The 24,418-nt window shown below is 38.0% G+C and overlaps 2 protein-coding genes across 7 annotated transcripts in view; one reads left to right on the top strand and one right to left on the bottom strand.

The window, feature by feature from the left end:
* LOC127973172 (E3 ubiquitin-protein ligase CBL) overlaps window positions 1–12,002 on the top strand; it is a 34,479-nt gene extending 22,477 nt beyond the window's left edge. Inside the window, exons 3-16 of the mRNA XM_052577306.1 lie at window positions 89–235; window positions 390–546; window positions 4,011–4,132; window positions 4,849–4,986; window positions 5,091–5,178; window positions 5,257–5,388; window positions 5,477–5,695; window positions 5,983–6,114; window positions 6,275–6,643; window positions 6,723–6,814; window positions 7,647–7,787; window positions 7,913–8,022; window positions 8,114–8,314; window positions 8,939–12,002. Of these exons, the coding sequence (XP_052433266.1) occupies window positions 89–235; window positions 390–546; window positions 4,011–4,132; window positions 4,849–4,986; window positions 5,091–5,178; window positions 5,257–5,388; window positions 5,477–5,695; window positions 5,983–6,114; window positions 6,275–6,643; window positions 6,723–6,814; window positions 7,647–7,787; window positions 7,913–8,022; window positions 8,114–8,314; window positions 8,939–9,207 (2,317 nt within the window). The 3' untranslated portion in view covers window positions 9,208–12,002. The remainder of the gene's footprint in view (window positions 1–88; window positions 236–389; window positions 547–4,010; window positions 4,133–4,848; window positions 4,987–5,090; window positions 5,179–5,256; window positions 5,389–5,476; window positions 5,696–5,982; window positions 6,115–6,274; window positions 6,644–6,722; window positions 6,815–7,646; window positions 7,788–7,912; window positions 8,023–8,113; window positions 8,315–8,938) is intronic.
* Window positions 12,003–12,233: 231 nt separating this feature from the next.
* The window catches only part of mcamb (melanoma cell adhesion molecule b), a 31,520-nt gene continuing 19,335 nt past the window's right edge, over window positions 12,234–24,418 (bottom strand). The window contains exons 2-18 of one of the 6 annotated variants that reach the window (XR_008157254.1): window positions 23,358–23,476; window positions 21,520–21,772; window positions 21,338–21,408; window positions 21,165–21,252; window positions 20,892–21,071; window positions 20,540–20,667; window positions 20,096–20,231; window positions 19,880–19,992; window positions 19,400–19,541; window positions 19,114–19,241; window positions 18,721–18,877; window positions 17,847–17,891; window positions 14,970–15,008; window positions 14,481–14,610; window positions 13,571–13,685; window positions 13,147–13,473; window positions 12,234–13,114 (exon numbers count right to left, since the gene is read on the bottom strand). Coding sequence is in view for 5 of the 6 variants with exons in the window: in XM_052577307.1 (XP_052433267.1) it covers window positions 13,571–13,685; window positions 14,481–14,610; window positions 14,970–15,008; window positions 17,847–17,891; window positions 18,721–18,877; window positions 19,114–19,241; window positions 19,400–19,541; window positions 19,880–19,992; window positions 20,096–20,231; window positions 20,540–20,667; window positions 20,892–21,071; window positions 21,165–21,252; window positions 21,338–21,408; window positions 21,520–21,772; window positions 23,358–23,476 (1,844 nt within the window). In the remaining variant the exon portion in view is untranslated. The other 5 variants (XM_052577309.1, XM_052577307.1, XM_052577308.1 and 2 more) reach the window with 5 other exon arrangements.

Genomic DNA, 24,418 nt, shown 5'->3' with positions numbered 1-24,418 from the left:
GTGTCTTGTTATTACATTACAGAGACCCTTTTATGGATTTCCCAAACCTCTCAGTGAAAATAAAACTGCTCTCTTTCCTCTGTTTCAGACGAAACCTGACGAAATTGTCGCTGATATTCAGTCACATGCTCGCCGAACTCAAAGCCATCTTTCCCAACGGCCTGTTTCAAGGGGATAACTTCAGAATCACCAAAGCGGATGCCGCAGAGTTCTGGAGAAGATCATTTGGGGACAAGTGAGAGGCTTAATGTGTTCTTTGTTCTTGTAACCGATTAAAATGCCACATTTTAAATGGCATGGAAAAACAAAAGAAGTTGGACTTTGACAAGCTTAAGGAACACAAAACAGTCTGATTCTTATAACGTAACCCGAATTTCTCTGAATTTCAGGACCATCGTGCCTTGGAAGGTGTTCCGGCAGGCCCTGCATGAGTTTCACCCTATCAGCTCGGGCCTGGAGGCCATGGCTCTAAAATCCACCATCGACCTCACCTGCAACGACTATATCTCCGTTTTTGAGTTCGACATCTTCACCAGACTTTTCCAGGTGCGTCATTCAATCACTCCATCACTTCCTCTAAGCACATACTAGCTCTATTGTGCTTGAGCTCGGTGTAGAGGAAGGTCTGACAATGACTATTGTTGTGTTGCCGTGTGCTGTGGGTATGGAGGCGCGCTGTTTGAGTGTTGATGCTTCAGTTCTCATGGCTGCAAGCCAGCCTGAATGGAGGCCTCTTATCGCCTTTTGTAGCTCGAACAGGCTTGTCTGCACTCCTCAGAGCACACGATTTCCTGAGAGCAGGGGGCGAGAGATGATTTCAAAATGCATCAGCTATAGAAGAGAGCTGTTTGACCTATTTTAATGGCAACTGCTGCTAACCTCTCTGGGATTTTTTTTTTCTGCTCTAATTATATACCCTTTGAGAGCAACAATGCAGAACAGAGATGTTTGAGGTTTTTCTGTTCTTCTACTTGATTTGTGTGTACACACACTTTTTATTCTGGAACCACATAATTAGTGGTGTTTGCTAGGGTAAGATTGAGATTACTATTGCTCATGCTTGGGGTTGGGGATTTGAACCAACCTCAAGTATTTAGCCAGTCGACGGATGATAACTGAAGTTGACAGAATCCAAATCCGAATCCAAATCGAAAGTGTGTAAATTGGATCAAATAGAGAAGTGTATATGCAACCCTTCTGTGCTCCAAACATGAGTCATACTACAATCATGCTATTATTTTAAATGATTATACTTAGTTTTCACTAGTGCATAACAACGTCAGAACCACTCAGAATACACTAGTGTTCAAAAGGATGGAGGCAGTAAAAACTGTAATATTGTAAAATATTATTACAAATCGTTCTAGTTTGCAGATTTGCTGCTCAAAAAACATTTCTTATTATCGGTGTTTACATTTTTTTTATCTGGTTTCTTTGATGAATAGTGTTCAAAACAAGTCTTTGCTGTCACTTTGATCATTTGAATGCTTTCTTGCCAAATAAAATGAAATCCATTCAAAACAGAAATCCAACTGACCTTTATCTCTGAATGGTAGTGCACCTTAACATCTGCATTGCAATGCTCTGGCAACCATCCACAACACCCGAGCATCCTGATGACAAGTTTCGCCACTCGCGTCGTTTTCAGAAAAAGTACAAATCTTGTCGTGTTGATTTTTCCATGGAACAGTTGACTATTGAGATTAGAATATGAATCTATAATATAGCAGCTGTTGAACGCATCATCTGTCGGCTGCTTGGCAGTGCAGTGCTGTCTATGTAATGAGCTCATTATTCAGAGTGCTCTAGCACAGACATCTCAGCGGTCCAGAGCTTTCTCGTTCCCCTCTCTCCTCAATAGGCCATAATCACATCTATCCTTTAATTAGCCTTCCTTACTTCACATCAGAGCTATTTCAAATGTGGCCTTTTTTGATGCATCTAATAATCAAGCTAACATTGACAGCATGTCTTAATTCAGGTCGGTATGTTGGTCTGTTAGAGCACTTAAAACAGCCGTGGCACAGCTGGCCTTGTGCCCGTTCCAGTTGCAGTATAGAGCGCTTGTGCTGCACCGTACCTCAGCTTCATTCATGCAGCCAGAAATAGACCGGCTGTTTACAGAGAGCCCGCAAAGCTTTTTGACGAAGCTCCACGTAGCAAGGTCACGCTTCTCATCAGCATCTGAATGAACCCGCTTCGCTCGAGAGCCAGTCACAGGCTTCTTTTTTTACTCTTTCTATTCTGCAGCCTTTTGACTATGAGTGGACTTTTGTGAGACGGATACCTCCATATGAAAACCGGTTTTGTTTTATGTGTTTGCTCAGTGTACACAAGCATGATTAGGCGTTCTGGGTTAGGGTAGTAAATACTGAATATTTTAAATAATGATAATATGTAATCTGAGAGGGGGAAAGGTGGCTTGGTTGACCCATAGTTGCTCTGCAGCTATTTGATGTGAGTGTCGGGGTGTTTGCAGCTGATGCACAATGCATTTTGAAAATGTGTGAATGCAGCCCACTCTGATGTGACGGAAATGACTTTTTCACAAAGTCGGAGACACTACTTAACTTGTCATGTCCAAAAACAATCTGATTAGTATAACGGAGTATAATCTAATTAATACTTTTATTTACCAAGGATGCATTTAAAAGATCGAAATGAAAGTGATATTTGTAACATTACAGAAGATTTCGGTTTTAATTAAAAGAACTTTCTATTTATCAAACAGTGCTGAAAAAATGTATCATCATGGTTTCCACAAAAATGTTAACCGGCACAACAGTTTTTTTTAAGATCGATAATAATAGTAAATGTTTTTGAGCAGCATATCAGCATATTGGACTGGAGTAATGACTGATGGAGATCCGGCTTTGCCATCACAGAAATAATTGTAGAATATATGAAGCTATAAAACAGTTATTTTACATTTTAATTATATTTTACAACATTACTTTTAATCATTTTTTAAATGCAGCCTTGGTGAGATCTCTTTCAAAAACAAATCTTACTGAACTACAGAATATGTAATCACAAGCTGACTTGGATTTATATATTTGAAATTTAATCAGTTTTGACCATTAGATCAAATTATATTAGATTCATCACAATCATTAGAACTGTGGTGTATGTCGACTGAATGAATACTGAATTAACTTCCAGTGTAGTGGTGGAGCTGTGTTTCTAACTCTCCGTTTGAGCTCTGTGATTCCTAGTACAGCTAATAAAGTGGCTTTCAAAGAAAAAATGAACAAGTCCTGTTTTTGTAGTCTGAGAAGTGAGTTTTAGACAGAGAAATTTGCGTAAGGGGCAAACAGTGTCAAACCGCTTTTTAAAAAAAGGAACAAGTCAAATTCTCAGAAGTGTTTGTCAGTGAGAGGAAGTATTAGTTTTGCCTGAGGAAGATGCCATGAACACATGGACAAAATCATTTAAAAGTACTTCTTAAATAATACCGTCACCCCAAACATCACCTTTGATGTAGCTTATAGATTATATCAAATGAGCTTTTGAAAGTGCTATTTCTCAAAAGTACTTTTAAATTACTTCATTCATGTGTTATATATATTTACTGGTCATTTGTCTCTATTGATAAACTGTGTCTGTAGACAACAGTCCTGTGGTTTTGGATGAGCTTTAGAAAGGGAAATACGATTGACGTGTGTTTTAAATTTGTTAGATGTGGCTTCACACTGGCACCTCGCCATTGAATGAAACGCCTGTTTTACGAATTGGTCTGACATTAAGTGATATTTATATATAGATATCTGAGTTAATTTGTTTCAGTGGTGTCACTGGCATACAGAGTGACTCACCACTCCTTCCACAACACTCTCAGTCTGTCTGACTCAGACTCTCTCCATCTCTTTAATGGAGATTAGAGGTCATCACACAAGGGACTATGAGTGTCTTTGCTGTCAGATGTAATCTGTATATACATGCAACAACATTCCCAGTGTGAATGGTGTTTGGAGGAATAAAACTATACATGTTATTTTTCTTTTATATAGCCTTGGTCATCACTGCTTAGAAACTGGAACAGCCTGGCAGTGACTCATCCAGGCTACATGGCCTTTCTCACCTACGATGAAGTCAAAGCTCGTCTGCAGAAATTCATCCACAAGCCCGGCAGGTAATACAAACACTGCACAAGCCACTGTTAAAGGGATAGTTTACGCAAAAATAAAACTTCACCCAGTAAATTGGATATTGACTCCTGTTTTCCTAAACCTAAATTACTATTTTTCTATGATTTTTTTTTTCTAATATTTTTCATTTTATCTCTCCGTCTGTTGATCAATTACTTTTTTTCCATCAAAACAACACAAACGTAATTTTATTGTGTTTTGTTGTTGTTGTTGTTTTTTATAAAGTCATTGGATTGGGACAACAAGATGGGAATGATGGCAGAATACAGTTGTTTGGTTCAGCTATTGATTTAGTACCAGTACTCAAGGATCTTGGTGTCTTGGGCTTCAGCCATTCACCCAAGTCTTTTTTTTAATTCAGATGTGTTCATGGCTTCAGCCTTGTCACAGCAGCATTATCTGCGACTCTTACATAAACGGTGACAGGACTTACATGGGACAATGCACCATTAGTTGCTTGAATCCCCACTCGAAGCGGCCCGAAGGACTGCATGGTACCTCCCATCAATAGATGTATTGTATAAGTACCATGATGTCACAAGTGCCCTCAATTCAAAGAAAAGCAATCATATGACCACCCATAATGCACTGAGACACGTTTCTCAGTGATGGCTTGATCTGACACTGTTAGATTGTCCTCTTTCTTTTATCTCATGTCATAAGTGTTTGCTGTAACAGTCACATTTTCTCTTGGTTACAGCTATATTTTCAGACTGAGCTGTACGCGGCTTGGCCAGTGGGCTATTGGTTACGTCACAGCTGATGGGAATATCTTGCAGACCATTCCTCATAATAAACCCCTCTTCCAGGCCCTCATCGATGGCTTTAGGGAAGGATTGTAAGTCAACACAGCATCTCACCCTGTAACAAAGCATCATATGTTACACTTCACCACCCTCAGACGTTCAGTGTGTCTTACTGACTGACTTTATTCCCATTTAGCTACCTTTTCCCTGATGGCCGCACACATAACCCTGACCTCACAGGGCTGTGTGAGCCCTCGCCTCAAGACCATATCAAAGTCACACAGGTCTGTGTTTGTTTTTATTATGTCAGTCAGACACCTAAATTCATAATCTGTGTAACCCACTTTTTTCATCACTTACAGGAACAATATGAGCTCTACTGTGAGATGGGCTCTACTTTCCAGCTCTGTAAGATCTGTGCTGAGAATGACAAGGATGTGAAGATCGAGCCCTGTGGCCACCTCATGTGCACTTCCTGTCTCACAGCCTGGCAGGTAAACCTGAAGAACCTTCAGTTGTCCATTTTCTCTGGATACACGCGTATGTTTTTCTCACTCTTGGTTTGTTTTCTCGCTCTTTTAGGAGTCAGAAGGCCAGGGCTGCCCATTCTGTCGCTGTGAAATTAAGGGCACTGAACCAATCGTTGTTGACCCCTTCGATCCCAAGGACCCCAGTAAATCCTACGGAGGCTGCGCAAGCATGTTTGGGGCGGAGGGAGCCCCTTCGCCCAGCTACGATGATGACGATGATGATCGCTTGGAGGACTCTCCTTTCATGATTAGCAAGCTGGTTGGTGCTAAAGTAAGAACAGCTTTATTTAATTTTGGGTTTGGACCATTCTGCTTTGCTAAATCTGCATAAAGACACCTCAACCTGCATTGATTCAGCTGTCACCTGCCTCAGTAAATATTATTTTTGTAATGTGTTTTGAAGTTTAATATAAGGATTCCTACAAATCCAAACCAAATAACGTTTCCTGCAGACACTTTAGTATTACTCCGCTCCAGATTGTGGTAAAGGCTCAGAAATGTTGGCGTGAGTATTTAGCATCAGTGTAGCCGTATTCTGAATGGTTTGGCTTGTTTCAGGTCGAGAGGCCGCCCTCACCGCTGTCAGCTGCCCCTCAGCCCGTCGTTCCCCCAGTACCTCCTCGGCTGGATCTGCTTCCTCTCAGACCCACCAACCCTCCTGGGGCCTCTAGTCCAGGCGCCACATCCAAGGTAAATGCACTAGCATGGAATGTTTCACCCTCAGTACCTCAGTTTAGAATGTATGAAGCATTCTTTTTAAACGCTTCAGAATAAAAATAGGAAGTTAGGATTAGACGATTGCTTCTTGATGTTCAGTTTTTAATATCTGGTTTATTCCTCCCATCCCCAGGCCCAATCCCATCATAAGGACAAGCCGTTACCGCTGCCCCCAGTCCTTAGGGACCTGCCCCCACCTCCTCCCCCAGACCGACCGCCCCCAACCGGATCAGAAAACCGTCTCCCGAGACGCCCTCTCCCTAATACGCCTGGAGAACCTCCTCGGGACAAACTTCCTCCTGCCCCACCTAACCGCAACATGCCGGACTGGAACTCCCGCCCTGTACCCAAAGCTCCATCACAGCCACCAGCAAGTGGAGACTCACGTTTGTCTCGAGAACTCTCAAACAGACACTCTCTGCCTCTCCAACTGCCCTCCACACTCGACTCCAGAGCAGAAGGGCTGAGGAACAGCGGCCCCCCGAGCCTCGACCACCAGCTGGTGAGGACCCACATGCCATATTTACACATTGATAGCCTAATCTGAACTTTTATCTAACCTTCATTTGCTTCGTGTGCAGAGTTTTGGATCTTCCAATCCCGGGTCAGATTATGACTGCCCGAAAGTAAAGCCATCTGCCTCGGCTAATGCCATCTATTCCTTGGCAATCAGGTAGGTGCCACTGAGACGATGTCACACAAAAAACTAGAGCAGCACAAAGTACTGCACTTCAAAAGAAAACCGGAAATTGCACTTAAAGCAGAAGTTAATAACTTAATTCTGCTTTCAGAGTGAAGTGTGGCGCTATGATCATTTACATGTGTGAAACATGAAACAATGTGCCATGAGCCATTTGTGTGTAAAAGAACACAGTGAAAAACTTAATTCGGAAACTGACAATAAATATATTTATTCAACAGCAAACCTTAAAAAAAAATATTCTTTAATATTTGAAGAAAAAAAATTTGGAGACAAATATTAGAATTGTAATTTTACAATTGCACTATAAATAAAATAGTTTTCACTTGTATTAAATAGTCATATATATTTTTTAATCACAATTTTATACAAATCTAAAGTCCAATGCGGTGCCATTGTGGACCATGAAAAAAGAGATTCACCTTATTATTACTAAAAGAGTTTTTTCGTTTGTTCTTGTAAAAAGTGTAAACAACTAGATTTAGTTTATCATTCGAGCCTAAAAGGATGGTTTTCACTCAAAAAGTCTTCAGATGAAGTTCAGCTTTCATTTTTGTATTTCCTGCACAGATACACAAAATCACAAAATAAAATAACAAATCTAGAATTAATTGTTCCAAACTGAGCTATTCAAGTCACCTGGTCAAATTCTATCTATCTATATATATCTATATCTATATCTATATCTATATATATATATATTATCGTAGTGTGTCTTTGTTCCAGTATCATAAAGACACCCCCTCTCTTCCTACACTGGCTCTGAATCTGTTTGTAAAGTGAGCGGTCACATGTGTGTTGACAGGCCTGTCCCAGGAGTCAAAGCTCAGACCGGGGAGGACACCTGTGAGAACGATGAGGAGTCGGAGTACATGACTCCATCCTCTCGGCCAGTGCTGCCCTCTGCTGCAGGGGAAGCTGTGCCTCCACTTTCTTACAGTCCCAGGTAAACTTGTTTAACTGCCATTTAAGGTTTAAAACTCCAAGAGACGCTCTGTATAGACTAGACATAGATATCAGATCTCTTTCAATGTACTGAAACCCTCTATACCTATATGTTTACCTCTATAGGAGCATGCTTAATGAAATGGAGTTAGAAAGCCCACAGATGTACGAAGCTATGTACAACATCCAAGCCCAGGCCCTTACTGCCTCTGCACCTCATCAGGCCAGAGACTCAGGTTCTGCCATGATTAAAGCTCTTCATCTTTATACAGGCAGTCTGCCAGTGTGTTCTTCAATGTGTAATGTTGTGTTTCTTTGATTGTTTAGATTACTCTGAATTGCCTCCTTTGACCTGCTCGAATGGCCCGAGGGATCCTGTTGGTGCATGTGGTGAGGAGGAAGAGGAGAACAGCTATGACTATCCCAAGCCCCTTGTACCCACCAACCTCGCCCGACGCACGCTGTCAGATATTAACCCTACATCCTCAGCCTTCAGCCGCCTTACCATGGATGTCGGAGCAGCAGCAAGTAAGTCATACTAAGTGTAATTTTAGTATTATTTATACTTGTATATATTACATGCTTATTATTTAAACAGTATTTAAATAACAAGTATATTATTTTATAAGTTCATATACGATAGTTTTTAATATTTTGTATGGGCTTGTATATTTATATTTATATTTTCAGTTTTCATTTTTATTTTAGTTTAAATTGTATTAAATTTGCCTTTTTTTATTAGTTTTTATAAAAAATTTGGTAATGGTTTTAGTTTAGTACTTCAACTTATGTATATAATGTAGTTATCTAATATTTATATTTAATTTTTTCTAACTCTTCAACAGCCTCATGTAACTTCAAAACATCTTTTAATCTAAAAATATATTTTTAGATGAAACAAAGTCATGTCAAGTGTGTCCAATCTTTAGATTTCTATTGTAGTCAATATGTTTTTAATATATTTACAGAGCAAATATAGCACTGCCATTTCCTTTTACCACCTATATTTATTTTAGATTATATTTCAGCCCCATGAGAGGCTTCCTCTCATGGCTTCCTTATTTTAGAACGGCAACCGCATTATGCTCATTATCTCAGACTTCAGTGTCTATTTATTGACATCGTTCTGATTCTACATTTTGTCTTCTGCAGCCATGGACCCCACTGAAGCCCCTGAGAGGCCTCCTAAGCCTCTTCCCCGTCGCATCAACTCAGAACGCAGGCCCAGCCCGGTTCCCCCTGGAGCGAGCCCAGGGCCCAGCCAGCAGATCAGCAGTGAGATCGAGCACCTCTTGAGCCAGGGCTACTCCCATCAGGACATCCAAAAAGCCCTAATGATTGCACAGAACAATATCGAGATGGCCAAGAACATCCTGAGGGAGTTTGTGTCCATCCCTTCTACTGCTCATATCTTAACATAGCGAAACTTCTCCGAGCATCTAGTTGCGCCCCGACCACACTCGTCGCGCATTCGTCTAGACTCCAGAAGAACAGAGTGCAAACTTGTGCTCTGCCTCTAGTTCTAGTGACGGCAAGAGACACTTTCTCCGTAACACTTCTCGGATTCTCTGTCCTCCTTCGTGCGTGCGGAAGAGCGAGGGCCACTTCTTCAGCCTGAAGGCAACGCGTGTCCCTTAAGGACAAAACAAAAAAGAAAAAACATGTTTGTGTTTATATATGATTTAATATATAAATCAGAATATTGAATATAGTTAATATATACACATGTATGTTGGAGAGGTTCAGCTGCAGAGATCAGGGTGTGTGAAGTATTAGGCCTCGCAGTTTGGATAGCTAAAGGGAGTTAAACAGCAGACTGCAGCCGAGCATTTTCTGGCATGAAATGGCCTTTACGTGTGTTGCTTCGGTACGTTTTGTTTTCAAGTGTGCGATTTTTCATTTTTCGTCTGTCTAGTAGCATGCAGTACATGTCGGTCCCCACAGCGCAGTCACCGGTTTCAAAAATACCGCTCAGCCCAAAGCAAACCCGTTCTCCGCTTGACCTTGACCTCCAGGGTACTGTGGGATTTTTGTGTGTGTGTGTTTTTTATGCGCGTGTTGGTGGCTGGCATCGGAAATGGGCTCTCCGTCAGCCTTGTTACATCTGTGTAGCATTACTGTAACTGTACTGTACCATGAATTCACTTCCCAAATGTTTTAAGGACAGCCAGTCCTTCAGATTCCCAGTAGGAACGTTCTGATGTCAGGGGACATGTCATTTGTTTGCTCTAATCTGAATGTGTCATTAATATGGTGGTCTCCGAATTTTGTGAAGTAGTGCGTTTACTAAAGATAGTGCTCTCTAACAGATAAAGGCCGAGAGGTTGGACACACAGTGAATCTGCTTGGTTAAAAAAAAAAAAAGAAGAAAGAAAAAAAAGAAGGAAGTATTTGCTTAAAAAGGTCCAAGGCCTGGCCAAGTTTCTGTATTTGGTGGGGACTGAAATCACTCTTGGGGAGGTTCGGACTCTTGTATGAAGCTGTTCATCTTAGAAACCATTTCATTTGATCACCTTAATATATTGTTATTATTAATGTTATTATTATTATTATTATTGTTTCGATTTATTGTTATTAATACAGAAGTGCTTTACTGCTGCTATTATTGTTAGTGCTAAACAATTAAGCCTTAAATGTACATTTGTGAATACTGTGTTTAACCCATTTTAAAGTGACAGTATCGGTTGTGTGTAATTTGGTAATGTAGCATACTTGAAATCAGAAGCAACTTGCGCAGGTGTGAGCCCAGCTGATGTGTTCAGTCTCTGTTTGTGTGCGTGCATGGGACGTCTGGTTTTCATCCAGGTACGGTGCGTTTTCGTTTATCGGAATGGTGAAATGTGTCACGGGGCTCATCGTGGAAGGCCTTATTTCTGTTCTTTCCTTGTTCTATGAGGCTCTGGTGTTCAGCCGTCACCGATTGGACTGATCTTTCAGCGGCAGCCCTGTTCAAGCCATGATCGCAGTGCCCATAGTTCGCCTGCTGTTAGGGAGAAGGTTCTTCCCGATCTCCCCCTTTATACTCAGGAATACCGTACATTTCAACAGAATCTACATTAGTGGCTCAGTACTTTAAACCAGTGCAAGAAAGACTGTCTTGTTTCAACACTGCTAGACTAAATGACATCAGCATGTTCCTTAAAGGGATAGTTCACAAAAAAATTAAATTACTCATCGTTCTAAACCTGTTTTGTCCATACAGTTAATGTCAATGGAGAACAAAACAAAATAGGTCCCCAACACATTCTTCAAATTGTAAAATTGGGAACGACTTGAGTGTTAATAAATGATGTCATTTTCATTTTTAGGTGAACTGTGCCTTTGAAGTTTCCAGTTGTTTGTTATTGCACCATTTGAATGCACTAGTAATACATTAAAGTGAGTTTGAGTCTCTCATGTGGGACTGGGGGACTCATGATTGATGTCACCGACATCAAAACTGGCCCAATTTTAGTTTCTACTAGCCCCTAGTGTTCTTGAGAGTGTTGCACTGGGATTGCAGGTACTTCCACATCTCAATCTTGTAGGTACACATGCAACCTTGAGAGCTTACGACCAGGCGAGCTGATCAGTTCAAGTTGTAGGCTGTTAACTCTTGGTTTGTAGATTCTGTTGCCTTGAAGCATATGATGGTTTAATACTGATTTGTTTTTTTTTTGTTTTTTTACTGCACCATATGAAGTTTAGTGATGAGAAGGGGATAGTTTTTTTAATCATTTCATTTTACTGTACTACTATTTCTTGATAATGATGTGTGATGGTTGTGTGTACAATATTTGACACAGTGTACCAATTTGTGCTATGATACTGTCACTTTAAAATCAAGCGTGTAAAGTTACTTATACATAGAATACGTGGAAATGGCGATGTTTTATTTCATTTTTGCATTCCTGTACATGTCAGAATTTTATTTTTGTTTACTGATGTGAATATTACTGTGAGCAGTGCCATATGTTTAGAGAAGTCCGTAATTTTTGTTCTGCTACCCGGAAAAAAAGGCCTTGTTTATCTTCTTTGGCTTGGTCAGTGACGTCTCAGTGAATATCTGTCTGTTTACTGGAATGTCTCGAGTCAGACCACAAGAGGGAGCTCGCTCCTCATTTTGCCATAACTTGTCTGAGTATTTCAGGGTTTCTTTCTTTTGTGCTAATTCTCATATCACTTTGGAAGTATGCACAGCGCTATACTGTTAATTAAAACAATAGAACAAACATCATGGCCACGGTGTCTGTCTTAAACTGTGTGTGCGCGCGTGTTTGTACCTGTGTGTATTAACTGATACTAGTTAACATTTTTTCTGTGTGAATACTGTAATTTTCTATTCGTTAGTACATAAGCATTTTAAAATAGTAAGTCTTAGCCATGATCTTATCCTCTTTTAAACCTTAAATGTCAAATAGTGTATAGAACAGCTGTTTCTGATGAACAGAAATAAGCCAAACTTGGATAAAATATAGGCCTGAGTAAGCCAGCCATTTTTAATAGAAATACCAGGACAATTCAAAAACAAGCATTAACAAAAATACCAGGGACAAAAATAAAAACCCAGAGGAAATGAAACGGGTGAACTTCAGTATAATAAGGACTTTTGTATCCATCTGTGGGTCTGCTTTGCATAAAGTACAGGGTACATGCTGCATAGATTAAGATACAACTTATAAACCTTTAAAATATGCATTGGAGAAAAAAAAATCTAATAGAATATATAGTTTAAAAAAAAAATGTCTTCAGTGTAAAAATAACACTTGCATTTTTTCCTGTTGTAATCTCCCGCCAATATGATAAATGAATGCAGTCTTCCACATGCATTTAATATTTCCCCTAAAATTTAAAAACGGGAGGGTTGGTCTTGTATTTCTCTATTATTTACATTCAAGTGCAAGATTAGGACAGCAGGTAATGGCATTAAAAAAAAAAAAAAAAAAAGTTAAATTTTTCTCAGGCTAGAGGGACCTTTTTAGCCCATCTGACATTAACATAGTTCACTCGCTTGGCCCTCACAGTGAACAAACTGAATTCGATATAGCTAATAAAATTATTTAAAATAATAATAATAAAACTAGAGGCAAGACATGAACCCAACATTTTGCTTACATATTTGGAAAAAAGGTCAACCATGTCAGAGCCTTTCACTGATCATTTATTTGTAGGGAAATTGCCCTCAAGCGTTATCATTGGGCCGTTTCAGTGCAGCTCATTAGAGGACAGATGAAGGTTTACAGTGGTACAGACGGCTCAGTGCATGGACTAATGGTGCGGAGGAGGTGAGAGCAGGTTCAGATCAGACACAGCAAATAATGACTCTTCAAATGCCCCTCAACAAAGAGACTTGCATTATCAAAAAGAGACTCAAGCGCAACCTTTCAGATGTCTCAGGCATTTTAAATAGCTAAATATATACAGTATGTCATATTTATGTACAATTTGTAAATACTGAAGCGGAGTCCATTATGAACTTGGTGCTTTGTGGATCATCTTGCTGTATACTAAATCAGATTATAGCAGTCCAAACATAAAACATGGGCAGAAAAAGGCAGAATTGAGTGGGTATTTGAGTAGAGGGGAAGATGTGGGTGTATTGTGAGGTCTTCGAGCACTCAGATTGGGATTCACCCTGAGAAGGAGCTCTGAAGGACAGTGGCTGTTAGCGGCTCTCCACATATGCATGTCGTTTTCAGTCTTTGACTCTAATTGAAAGAAAATATCATCAGGTTTCCATGACATGGCCTTGTAAATCTTAGGTCTTGTGTAATATAACAGGAATCATTGTTCTGAAGTAATGACCTATTCGGTGGGGGACTTCTTGTCTCCATTGACTCCCTGTAGAAGCACTGCCTCTTCAGATTTACCACTTTTCATCTCCATCACAATATCATCCTTACTGGCCTTTTCCTTCGTGCTGGAGAATGAAAACAACAGATGATATTAATGCTTTGTATCATGATAATGTATTGAAAAATACTTCTACATCTATCCTGGCATTAAGTTGATTACTTTTAGACTATTTTGCTCTAATTTTAGGGTACAGTGTTGTTTTAGTTTTATTTAGATACTATTTTATCATATTTTAAATGTACTTTTATTTTTTAAATGTTTCGAATTTATTTTAGTTAAAAAAATGAACAACATTTCTATTTATAATGTATTTTGTTTAGACATTTTATTTAATTTTTTTATTTAAAAGCTAATAACATTTACAAAAACATGTCTATTTAGTTATGTAGATTTAATGTATTTTCATTTTAGTTCCAGTAAAAAAAAAAAAAAAACGAAATGACCAAAACATTTCACTTTTTTATTTTATTATTTATTTTAGTAGTTTTAGAACAAACTAAAAATATGAAAACGAGTTTGCTTTTTAAGTTTTTCCTCTCATATTTTATTTTAGCTCAACAAAAAAAAAGATTTTTAATAGTTTTACTAACAATAACAACACTGGTTTAAAGGTGCAGTGTGTCATTTTTACAACACAAAATAATCTAATACACCTACGAATTGCATATTTCTTATAAACTGCTTTCGCAAATACTCTTCTAAATATTTTTTTCAAAAATTTTCTATACATTGATATGAGAAAGAAGTAACTTACTATTGAAAAATACAGGGCCTTAACGCTAATTAAGTCTATGTTAATAATACATATTTTATGAAATTCAAATAACGCATATTTTATCATAGAGAAAAAAACGCATACAAATCCTTCTTTCCCGACCGTCCACAGGACAGCTTTCCTTTCTTGTAGAGGAAGTAGAGCACACTGCCCAGTATGGCTATGAGGAGGAGGCAGATGATGAGGACGGCTATGATGACTCCACTTCCACCTCCTGCGGTAAGAGAAGAAAAGCAGGCTGAAGTGAGTACACTGACAGAGCAAAAGGGTGAATATTTCCTCTATATCTGACTGAAATATACAAAGCCTTTGTCAAAACAGTTCATTTCCAAAAGGGCTGTGAGTAAAGTGCATTCTGAGTGAAGAAAAGCAGTGATGATGCGTGACTCGTCATAGGGGCAGTTATACAGCAAGCCAAGTATTCTGGAATCATTAAATCCATGAAAGATGCTCACAGTTGGGCGGTCAGTGCTGATTAGCATGAGAAATGATGGAGTGAACACAGCGTGAGTAAGAGAGCTCATGTGATTGAGGATGAGTGGTCAGGCTGCTCTTAAACCTCACAATACAAACCTGTTTGTGGTTGTTTTGGTGGGACGGTTAATCTTGTTCCTGTCACAACAAGGGTTTGAGTCACCAAACAGCAGTTATATTCAGACATCACTTGATCTCGCATGGTGCTTTTCTTTCATTAGATCACGGGACTGCTGTCCCACACCCTGTGAGGAAGTTATTGCTACAACTTGGATATTTTAGCAAATGGTCTACACATCCTGTAAGAGCAGGGGAGTTAAACTGTAGTGTAGGGGATCCCAATGGATTGCTAAAGGGTCTGTGGTAAAAAATTAAAAGAAAATAAATAGCAAAATGTATTTTTAATAGTAAATGAAAATCAAATCTGAATATAGTTTTGTGGGTGGAAATGTATGTTTTTACTGGTAATGGCCTTGTTGACTAATTAGGGCACTATTTTTATTTTGTGTAAATATATATGTGTGTGTGTGTGTGACCCTAGACCACAAAACCAGTCTTAAGTGTCATTTTTTCAAAAATTAAGATTTATACATCATCTGAAAGCTGAATAAATAACATAGGACAATATTTTCCCGAAATCCGATTACCAGTATTTGAAAATCTGGAATCTGAGGGTGCAAATATTGAATGAAATATTGAGAAAATCGCCTTTGAAGTTGTCCAAATTAATTATTGGCCATGCATAATACTAATCAAAAAATAAGTAATATTTAAATAATAATTGTTTTTGAATTTAAATAAATAGTTTTGACCAATACAATGTTTTTCTGGCTATTGCTAAAAATATACTTATTTTTCAAATAAGTTATTTTAATTTCTTGAGGCTTTAGTAAAATCACATATACAAACCAATTGTTCTATAATTGGTATAATTTTCCAAATAAGTTACTTTTATTTCTTGAGACTTTAGCACAATCACAAGTCAATTATTCTATAATTTGGGGTAGAAAAAAAATAATAATTAATTATTCATTTAAAAACACCACTACTTATAACAATAATACTAATACTACTACTACTAATATACATTTTATATAATTATATTGTAATTCATTAATTAACATTTTAAAATAATGTTTGAATTAATTCAATCATTTAATTAAAATAATAATATACTCCTGCCATATTTTGAGATACCTGCTATTAAGTTGTTGCATTGTGTCTGGTTAAAACATGATGCTTTAAGCAACCGCTGACACTGAGACCAGATAAATCTGCTCTTATAACTCTGTTTATTTTCCTGACCACAGCCATAAACAGTATCAGAGATAAGAGCTCCGAGGACTACCATAATAAGAAACTGAAAAAGTCAGCTGGTATCCCGAATTGAGAGTGGCTGCTTCGCCTCATTTGCTCAGGTCCCATGAGGTCTCAGTCAGTCAGCCAGGCAGAGTCCAGAGACCACATGAGAGCATTTTCACCATCACCAACCTTCTGTTACAGTGAAACTGCTTCGTGTTTAAACACACAATGATTCTGACTGCACCACCAGAATAAATATACAATGCCACGTCAGCTCTCTCAGATGACTGGGTTTCTATGGCACAGATACTGCTTTCTGTCATCAAATCTCAAATGTGTGTTCAGCAGTGTTGGGTATAGTTACTTTGGAAAGTAGTTAGTTAGGTTACAACGTTACCATCAATTAAAAGTAATCAGTTATGATACAGCGTTACCTATTCATAAAAGTAACGCGTTAGAGTACTCATGCGTTACCAAAAATTAAAAGCAGTTTGCAGCGCCTCACACATGACACACGACAGACACAGCCCCCGGCCCCTTTAAATGCACCTAGAAGTCGTGACTCCCGACAATGAATAACGTCAGTCATCCGACTAAATTAACACTGCAGAATAACAATAACAGGAAAGACAGTCAGCAATCGGCTATTCCACATGGCGTTTTATTTATTTAGTATCACAGAGCATATTATTAATCAAAATTCGCACCTAACGTTACCCAGCCCGGTTAGCCTAGGCTACTGTACATTATGAGCACCACAAGATAACTCCTGATTTTTCTTTAACTTTAAATAATGCAGTTATCAAAGTACAAGTATGCTTACTTGTAAACACAACCTTAAACAGGCTTGCAGATTTAAATCCATTTAGAAATGATGAACAACCAGCCAGCCAATGATCTAACAGAAATTAACAGCTGCCTGTCAAACAAAAATGATAACAAACCGAATTAAATCCTTCACTGCCACACAGGCAAATGACAAATCGCTTAATAGCCGAACTAATTATTATTAAAGTGTCACTCACAGTCACAAACCTAAATTCGCTTTAACACAGTCCTCTCACATTTACTCTTCAAAGTAGTGATTAAAACGTAACGTTAAATTTGAGGTAGAATTTTTGGCGGTCGACAGAAGCTTTTCACCAAAGCAAAGTGTGCATTTTACCGTTATGTTCTTTTCTTTTTCGTTGACAAATTGAAAATAATGTGCGTACTTCCATAAACCAAACGCTGTCCTCTCTGCTATCTTGCCGGGAGTTCGAATAAAAAACCCACACACACACACAGGGTCAGGCGCAGGGCACAGACGCATCACAGCCATTGACTTTACGATCACAGAGCTTCGGCTCCGCTGATACATCCGCAGGTGGCACAGTAGACCTAGGCATACTGTCTGACAAAAAGCAGGCTGCAGTCGGGATTTTCCTTTCCTTAAAATAACGGATTACTTTTTTAAAAAAAATAACGAAGTTACTGATTACTTACGCACGAAACTAACGCGTTAAGTTACAAATTTCAGGAAAAAAGTAATTAGAGTACTCTAACGCGTTACTTTGTAACGCGTTACCCACAACACTGGTGTTCAGTTACAGTCAAAATACACCGATTCGCTGGAAAAACAGTCACTTGCTGCACTGATGGAAGTATTTTTATATGAAAGTTTCAGAAACGTACCTTTTGTGCTGGTGGCTTGGGTTGTAGTTGTTGTCACACGTGCATCTACACAAGAAAATTGGTATAGAATAAGATTGTATTTGCATTTGCATGATTTGACCGTATTACTTAACATGAACTGACAATAAACAACAGTTGTACAGAATGTATTAGTCGTGGTTAATGTTCATTTATATACTTATACTAATACATTCTTAACATTACAAGAACTAATAGCATGAAATTAATTAAATATTAAATTATATAATGAACTAAGACTTATGCTGTGGAAACTTTAATAAAATAATATTAATATAATATTTTATTTTATAGAAGAAAACTATACTAATATAATACTATTTTAATTTTATTTAATAAAACTAATATTAATAAAATAATATTTTAATAATAATAACATTTTACAAAAGATTTTCAAATTATTGATCAAAACATTAAATATAAATAAAAAGTTAATTGCTAGTTCATGATACCAGCAGTGCTGGGTAGATTACTTAAAATTGGAGTCTTTATTTAGTTATTTATTACAGATTACATGAAAATTGTAGTTAGTAACATAATCTAGAATCCTCATTTTAGTAATGTATTCTGACTACCTTTTAGATAGCTTTTTACCCAATTGGTTTTAAACTTACCACTAAATGTACCATATTGATATAAAAATGAAGGAGAAAGGAAATATATTGCATTATCAGTACCATGAAGTGCATTAAACATTATGCTGGGGTTAATACGAACTGCAGTGGGTTGTTAAAATGCTGATAATTAATTTAGTCTTAAAAAACCTGTGACCATTGACCAACATCAGAGAATTGTGAACAAGCAGATGTATACGTCAGAGCAGAGGAAGTCTTACAGTCAGAAAATGAAAACTCACATGCTTTAATCTTGCGAGTAATCTCCTCTGTCCCCAGAACATTGGCAGCGCTGCACTTGGCTGTGAGTTCAGACATGGCTCTCACAGAGATCATGCTGACAATACCAGTGTCCGTCATCTGGTTCTCCGCTTCCGGCACAGGGACAGGATGCCCAGTCTAGATATTTTGTCATGGCAATTTCAGTTTACCTTACATTGATCTAGAATATTTGAACTCACATCTGCACATCATGATTTCCCCAAGAATCCCCTCATCTTTGCAACAGTCTTATCAAACGATGTGCCTGACCCTCTATACAACCACAAACTAATTTTGAAATGACAAGCAAATGACCAGCTTTGTGACTGTGTGATGGTTCCTGATTGGTCGGAATCAGAGGGTTATAAGGATACCCGTTGGTCAGAGAGGGTCCAGGTGATGGTGGGGAACGGGAAGCCTTCTGCATAGCAGGTCAGGTTAACAGAGCGCTCTGCTTTATTCACTGGACCCACTTCTATCTCCTTTGTGAACTTAGGCTTCCCTGAAGCAGGTTTAGATATTTAGACATGAAAGCACACTCTTTTTTTTATCTAGAATCTTGGTGATGTTTTATATACTGAGCTAATAGTTTTAATTTGATCATGTATACACCTTTCCCTGTATTGACATCCGGTCCTCACGATGTAGTAAAAGACTCACCTCGCACACTGATCTGCACAGACTTTTGTTCTTGTAGCTCAGGCAGGGAACGGACGGTCACTTCACACATATACACTCCGGCAGTGTCATAGGAGGCATTGTGTAACTCCAAACCATGCGTCTCCACCAGCCGCGTGCCATCCTGCAGTGAAACACACCGTCAAATATATCACTTTACATTCTCAAGCATTTCAAGAGCACTGTTTATCAAGCAGATTCATCCCATTCATGCTGGATACTATTTATATGTTATCTCAAAATGTATTTTATTTTATTTAAAAATAAATATATGGAGGGAAACATATATTTTTAATGCTTCAATATATATCTATAAGGGTTGGCAAAAAGTACAGATTTCAGTACCGAAATGTAAAAAATGAGAGGATAACAGCATTTTTGGCCAATTCTTTCCATATTTAGATTTTTTTTTTTGTTACAGGTCAGCATGGTGTCAGTTTTGACTGCATCTTATTGTCGTACCTTATACCATGCTGTCACTGTGGTTAAAGAAGACAGAGCGTTGCAAGTTAAATTGAGATTTTCCCCCTGGTGAAGAACAGACTTCTCTGGTGTCACCACAATTTGATCCAGATCTAAGAAAGAAAAAAAAGTTGTTAGTCACCGTGAATATAAAAGCTGACATCATCTCACCAACATCTGCCTCGGCACAGGAACTGCAGAGGAACATGCTCTTACAGTGCACCGTGATATTGACGGAGTCCTCAGTGTAAATGTTTGCCTCAAAGTCATTTGACTGACACACAATCATCCCACTGTCTGACCGTGTGACGTTTTCCAAAAGCAGCATTTGATTATCCCCGCTCAATTCTTCCTGGAAAGAGAATGAGAATAATTAGAACTGCAGGTGAGCCAATAAATCTTTTTCACATGGTTCAGAGATTTCAGAACAGCTGGCATCCAAGATAATGTGCATAGCACTTATACAATACATATTAATTCAAAGCAATAAAAGTGTAAGTATTCTGGTATCAGTCATAGATAAGTGAATCAAAGTAATGTTCATATGGCTAATAATATATGGCTATTAGATAATATTAGTTACGTGGTTATTAAACATCATGTATTTAGTTAAGCAGGCATAATAAACACATTAGGCAGTGACTTCAGCTCATATATTACCCCATTATGTGTGAAAGTAAAAACGGGCTGAGGGTTTCCATTTCCCTCACACCAGATCTCCACAGTGTCGCCTTCTTTAATAAGCCTATCAGGTTGATTTACGTACACTTTTACTTCTGTCGAAGGGTCTGAAAGATGAAATTAAATTGTAAGATACTGTTGCACTTTGTGTATCCAACAGATGGCAGCACAGGGGACTGGGCGCTCAAAAATCAATCAATCCACAGAAGAAAGTCATACAAGTTTGGATGACACCAAATATGAGCAAATGATGACTATTTTCGTTTTCTTTTTTTTCTTCTTTTTTTGTGTGCCTTAAAAGTAAATGTAGGCTAGAAGGATGTTGACTCACAGTGAACACTGATGTTGATTTTCTTGGACTCTGTCATTCTTACTCCACCGGGGACAGGGTATTTGACCTCACAGTAGAAAACAGCATCTTTATCTGTCCTCTGAGCCTTAATGAACAGATTACTCTCGACTGTGAACAGGCCGTTGGCTTTGTTTGTCTCTGACTCCGAGATCTTTACCTCTAAAGGGGATTCAGATTTTTTTTTGTTTTTTGTTATTGTCATAAAATGACATTTTGTTTTGGAGAATGTTCACTTAATGGTCCTGTATTTACCACCATCTGATTGCTGGAGAGGCAATCTGTCCTTGTACCATGTGATAATCGGTCTGGGATACCCATTGTCCACTATGCATTGTGCAACCTGAGCAAAAACACTGTTATTATGCAAAGTCTATAAAATGTACATACTGTACACGGATCGGTTTTTTTTCTTTTTTAAGGTCTACCTTTGATGGCTCCTCTTCAGTAACTGAAATCCCTGTGTATGTACCTTCAATCACAGGTAGAGATGGCGAGTCTAAAGGACAGAGAGGTTTGGTGTTAGGATGAAGCACACAGGTCAAGAGGCATATTATTATGATACTCTAGCCTGGACAGGCTCTTCTAAAACAAGTCTGATTTGTCTTACTGAATATTTGGAGAAGAGTGTGTCCTTCACCGCTGTCTGTCGACACATTATGCACGGTGCAGGTGTACTCCTTCTGGTCACTCAGCTGCACATTGTCGATGATCAGAAGGCCACTTCCTTGTGAGTTCTGTGGTTCATGAGAGTGTGTGAAGTTGATGCGTCCGGCGTATTCACTGTCCTCATCGATGATCTTGTTCTCTAGAGTATCATAGGTAAAGAGTCCTTTCTTGCTTTTTTCCCTGCCTGGCGATTTCTGTACAAAGTAAAAAATAAAAAATAAAAAACTTCAACATTTATTGTAAGATTCTTCACTTCCCTTCAAAAGTTGTTGAGATTCAAAAGGATGTCGAGATACTTTCATTCACCACGTTGCAATGAATTTATCAAAATTCACTTTAAAACCTTATTAGAAAATGTTTTTTTAACTCTATATTTGTCAAATAGTCCTGAAAAAAAATATTTTATAAAAAACCATAGCAAAACACTGACAATAAGAAGAAATGTTTCTTGAGCATCAAATCAGAATATTAGAATTATTCCTGGAGGATCATGTGAAAGTGAAACCTAGAGTAATCATGATGAAAATTAATCTTTGATCACAAGAATAACTTACATTTAATAATATATTAAAATCAGAAATGTAATTTTAAATTGCAATACTATTTTCCTTGATTACTGTTTTGCTGTATTTTTGATCCAAAACAGTAAATGCAGCTTTTGTAAGCATTACAGATTTCTTTTTGAAAAAAAAACGACCCAAACCTTTGAACATTAATGTACATTCTATTGAAATTCTACTGATAAAATTGACATAAAATTAAAGAATATTAAGAGTATTAAAGCTATTTAACCAATTGCCTTGGCTTAAACTATGTAAGTTTTAAAACTCTTTAGTTAAGTAAATAAATGGGTAATTTTTCCTTTCTCTTTGGAGTGTTAAAAGCTCTTTGTGCATAAATAAGATCTGTAAAGTTGCAAAGACTAAAGCCTCACATCCAAAGAGATATTCTTTATCAAAGTTAAGACTCTGCCACACCCCCCTAAAACAGCTCATTCAAACGCCCCCACATATCTACATCACAATGTGGGAATATTTGCGTAATGCCGCCCAAATGTTTACGCAAAGAAAGAAAGCGTGGTTCAGGAACCACAGGTAGTGTTGAAGCAGCCATGTCAGGGAGATGTTGTGTTTATCTAGGCAAAAGTAAAAGCACTTTATTTATCCTTCTGAAAGTAGATGCATTTAGGAATCTTTAGGATTACTTACAACAGAACAGCAATGCATTTTAAACCTAGGAGAGGAGGTAATTCTGATGCGCGTGCATCATTCAGCGAAAAATTAAAACATTGTATTTGTAGTAAAAATACTCAGTCTAATTATTTTTGGTAACCCTTTAGGATAGGGACCAATTTTCACTAACTTAATAGCATGCCTATTATTGTTGCTTATTAGTACCTACAAAGCACATATTCTGCATGACCATATTCTACATCCTTAATAATACCTAAGTTTAACAACTACCTTACTAACTATTAATTAGCAGCAAATTAGGAGTTTATTGATGCTTAAATTGTAGGTAATGGTTTGTTAATTGTGATAATTGGACCTTAAAATAAAATGTGAACAAATTTTCTATTTATTGTAAATACATGTTTTACTGATCTTAATTTAAATTTAAAATGATAAAGACATTTTATTTGTGAAATATAGTTATGATGCCTTAATTGCCTTAAAATCTTGTTTCATTTTTGCATTCATCTTTTGATTTTAGGGTTTTAGGGTATTTATATATTGGTGAATGAAAAATATGTAAAGTGTGAGTGGGCCTGTTTCTCACCGTAGACCAGACTAACATCTTGGCTGGTTCCTTCAGAGTGTAGATACAGGAGATTTCAGCCTTGTCTTTTAAATATACCTCCACCCGGTCTTCCATGCTCACGTTCACCATGGCCCATGCTGAAAACACATCAACACGCATAGATAATTGTCAACAGACCTAAACTTTATACTGTCAAATCTGTTGAGTAAAAGGGTCATCATTTCCTGGACATATTTTGTGATGACTAAGCCCTTTCATAATATCCTTTGAATGGAGTGACCACTTAACAGGAAATAAGGCATGGGGAAGACCACTTCTGATTGGGCCACACAACCCATGTTCCCATGTCAAATGCACGATCTAGTGGGAGCAAAGCACTTGAGGGAGAAGATATTATGAGTGGAATTCACTGAGCCCACCCATGTCCAAAGAAAGAAAGACTCGATTTATCAAGAGAATAAGTGACCTACTGTTTGCCAGAAATGAGCTGTTCTCTCCATTAAAGCATCTTAAAGCTGTGAATCATGAGAAGGCTGAAACTATTCAAAAGACTGATCAATTCAAGACACAACAAAAACATCCATGCCATTTGTTTGTTCTGTAAGGAGAATAGTTTGCTAACACTCTTCACAGATAGGGTGTATAATCTAGATTCACATTTCCAGTTGATTTCGCACCAGTGCTCCTCGGTAACCTTTCAAATATATTGTAAATGGCTTTTCTGGCCCCTATGTGGTCCAGTGGGCACTACAAGGGCATCATTGAGTATGAAGGATGCTTTCACATTACAGAAATCTGATTAGTTTCTCGCAACGAAGTCATTTCCTGTGCATTAGCGACATTAGCGTAAGGCTAATGCTCTTTATTGTTGCCATCAAACATTCACCTTGTTCACTGTGTACGAAAGGTAGGACTGAGGTATTTATAATGCCATGTCTCTGAAGATTTTCTGAAGAATTTTTAAATAAACTTAGATTTTAATCTATTTAATAGTGGTGGTTTAGTTAGTATGCTAATGCTGTGTCCTCTATTGAGTGTCTAACACCGACAAAATATTGCCCTTGTTGAACAGGCAATTT

Source organism: Carassius gibelio, chromosome B15, assembly GCF_023724105.1.
Source record: "Carassius gibelio isolate Cgi1373 ecotype wild population from Czech Republic chromosome B15, carGib1.2-hapl.c, whole genome shotgun sequence".
NCBI classification, from domain to species: Eukaryota; Metazoa; Chordata; class Actinopteri; order Cypriniformes; family Cyprinidae; genus Carassius; species Carassius gibelio.
This window is presented reverse-complemented; position numbering and strand designations above follow the sequence as displayed.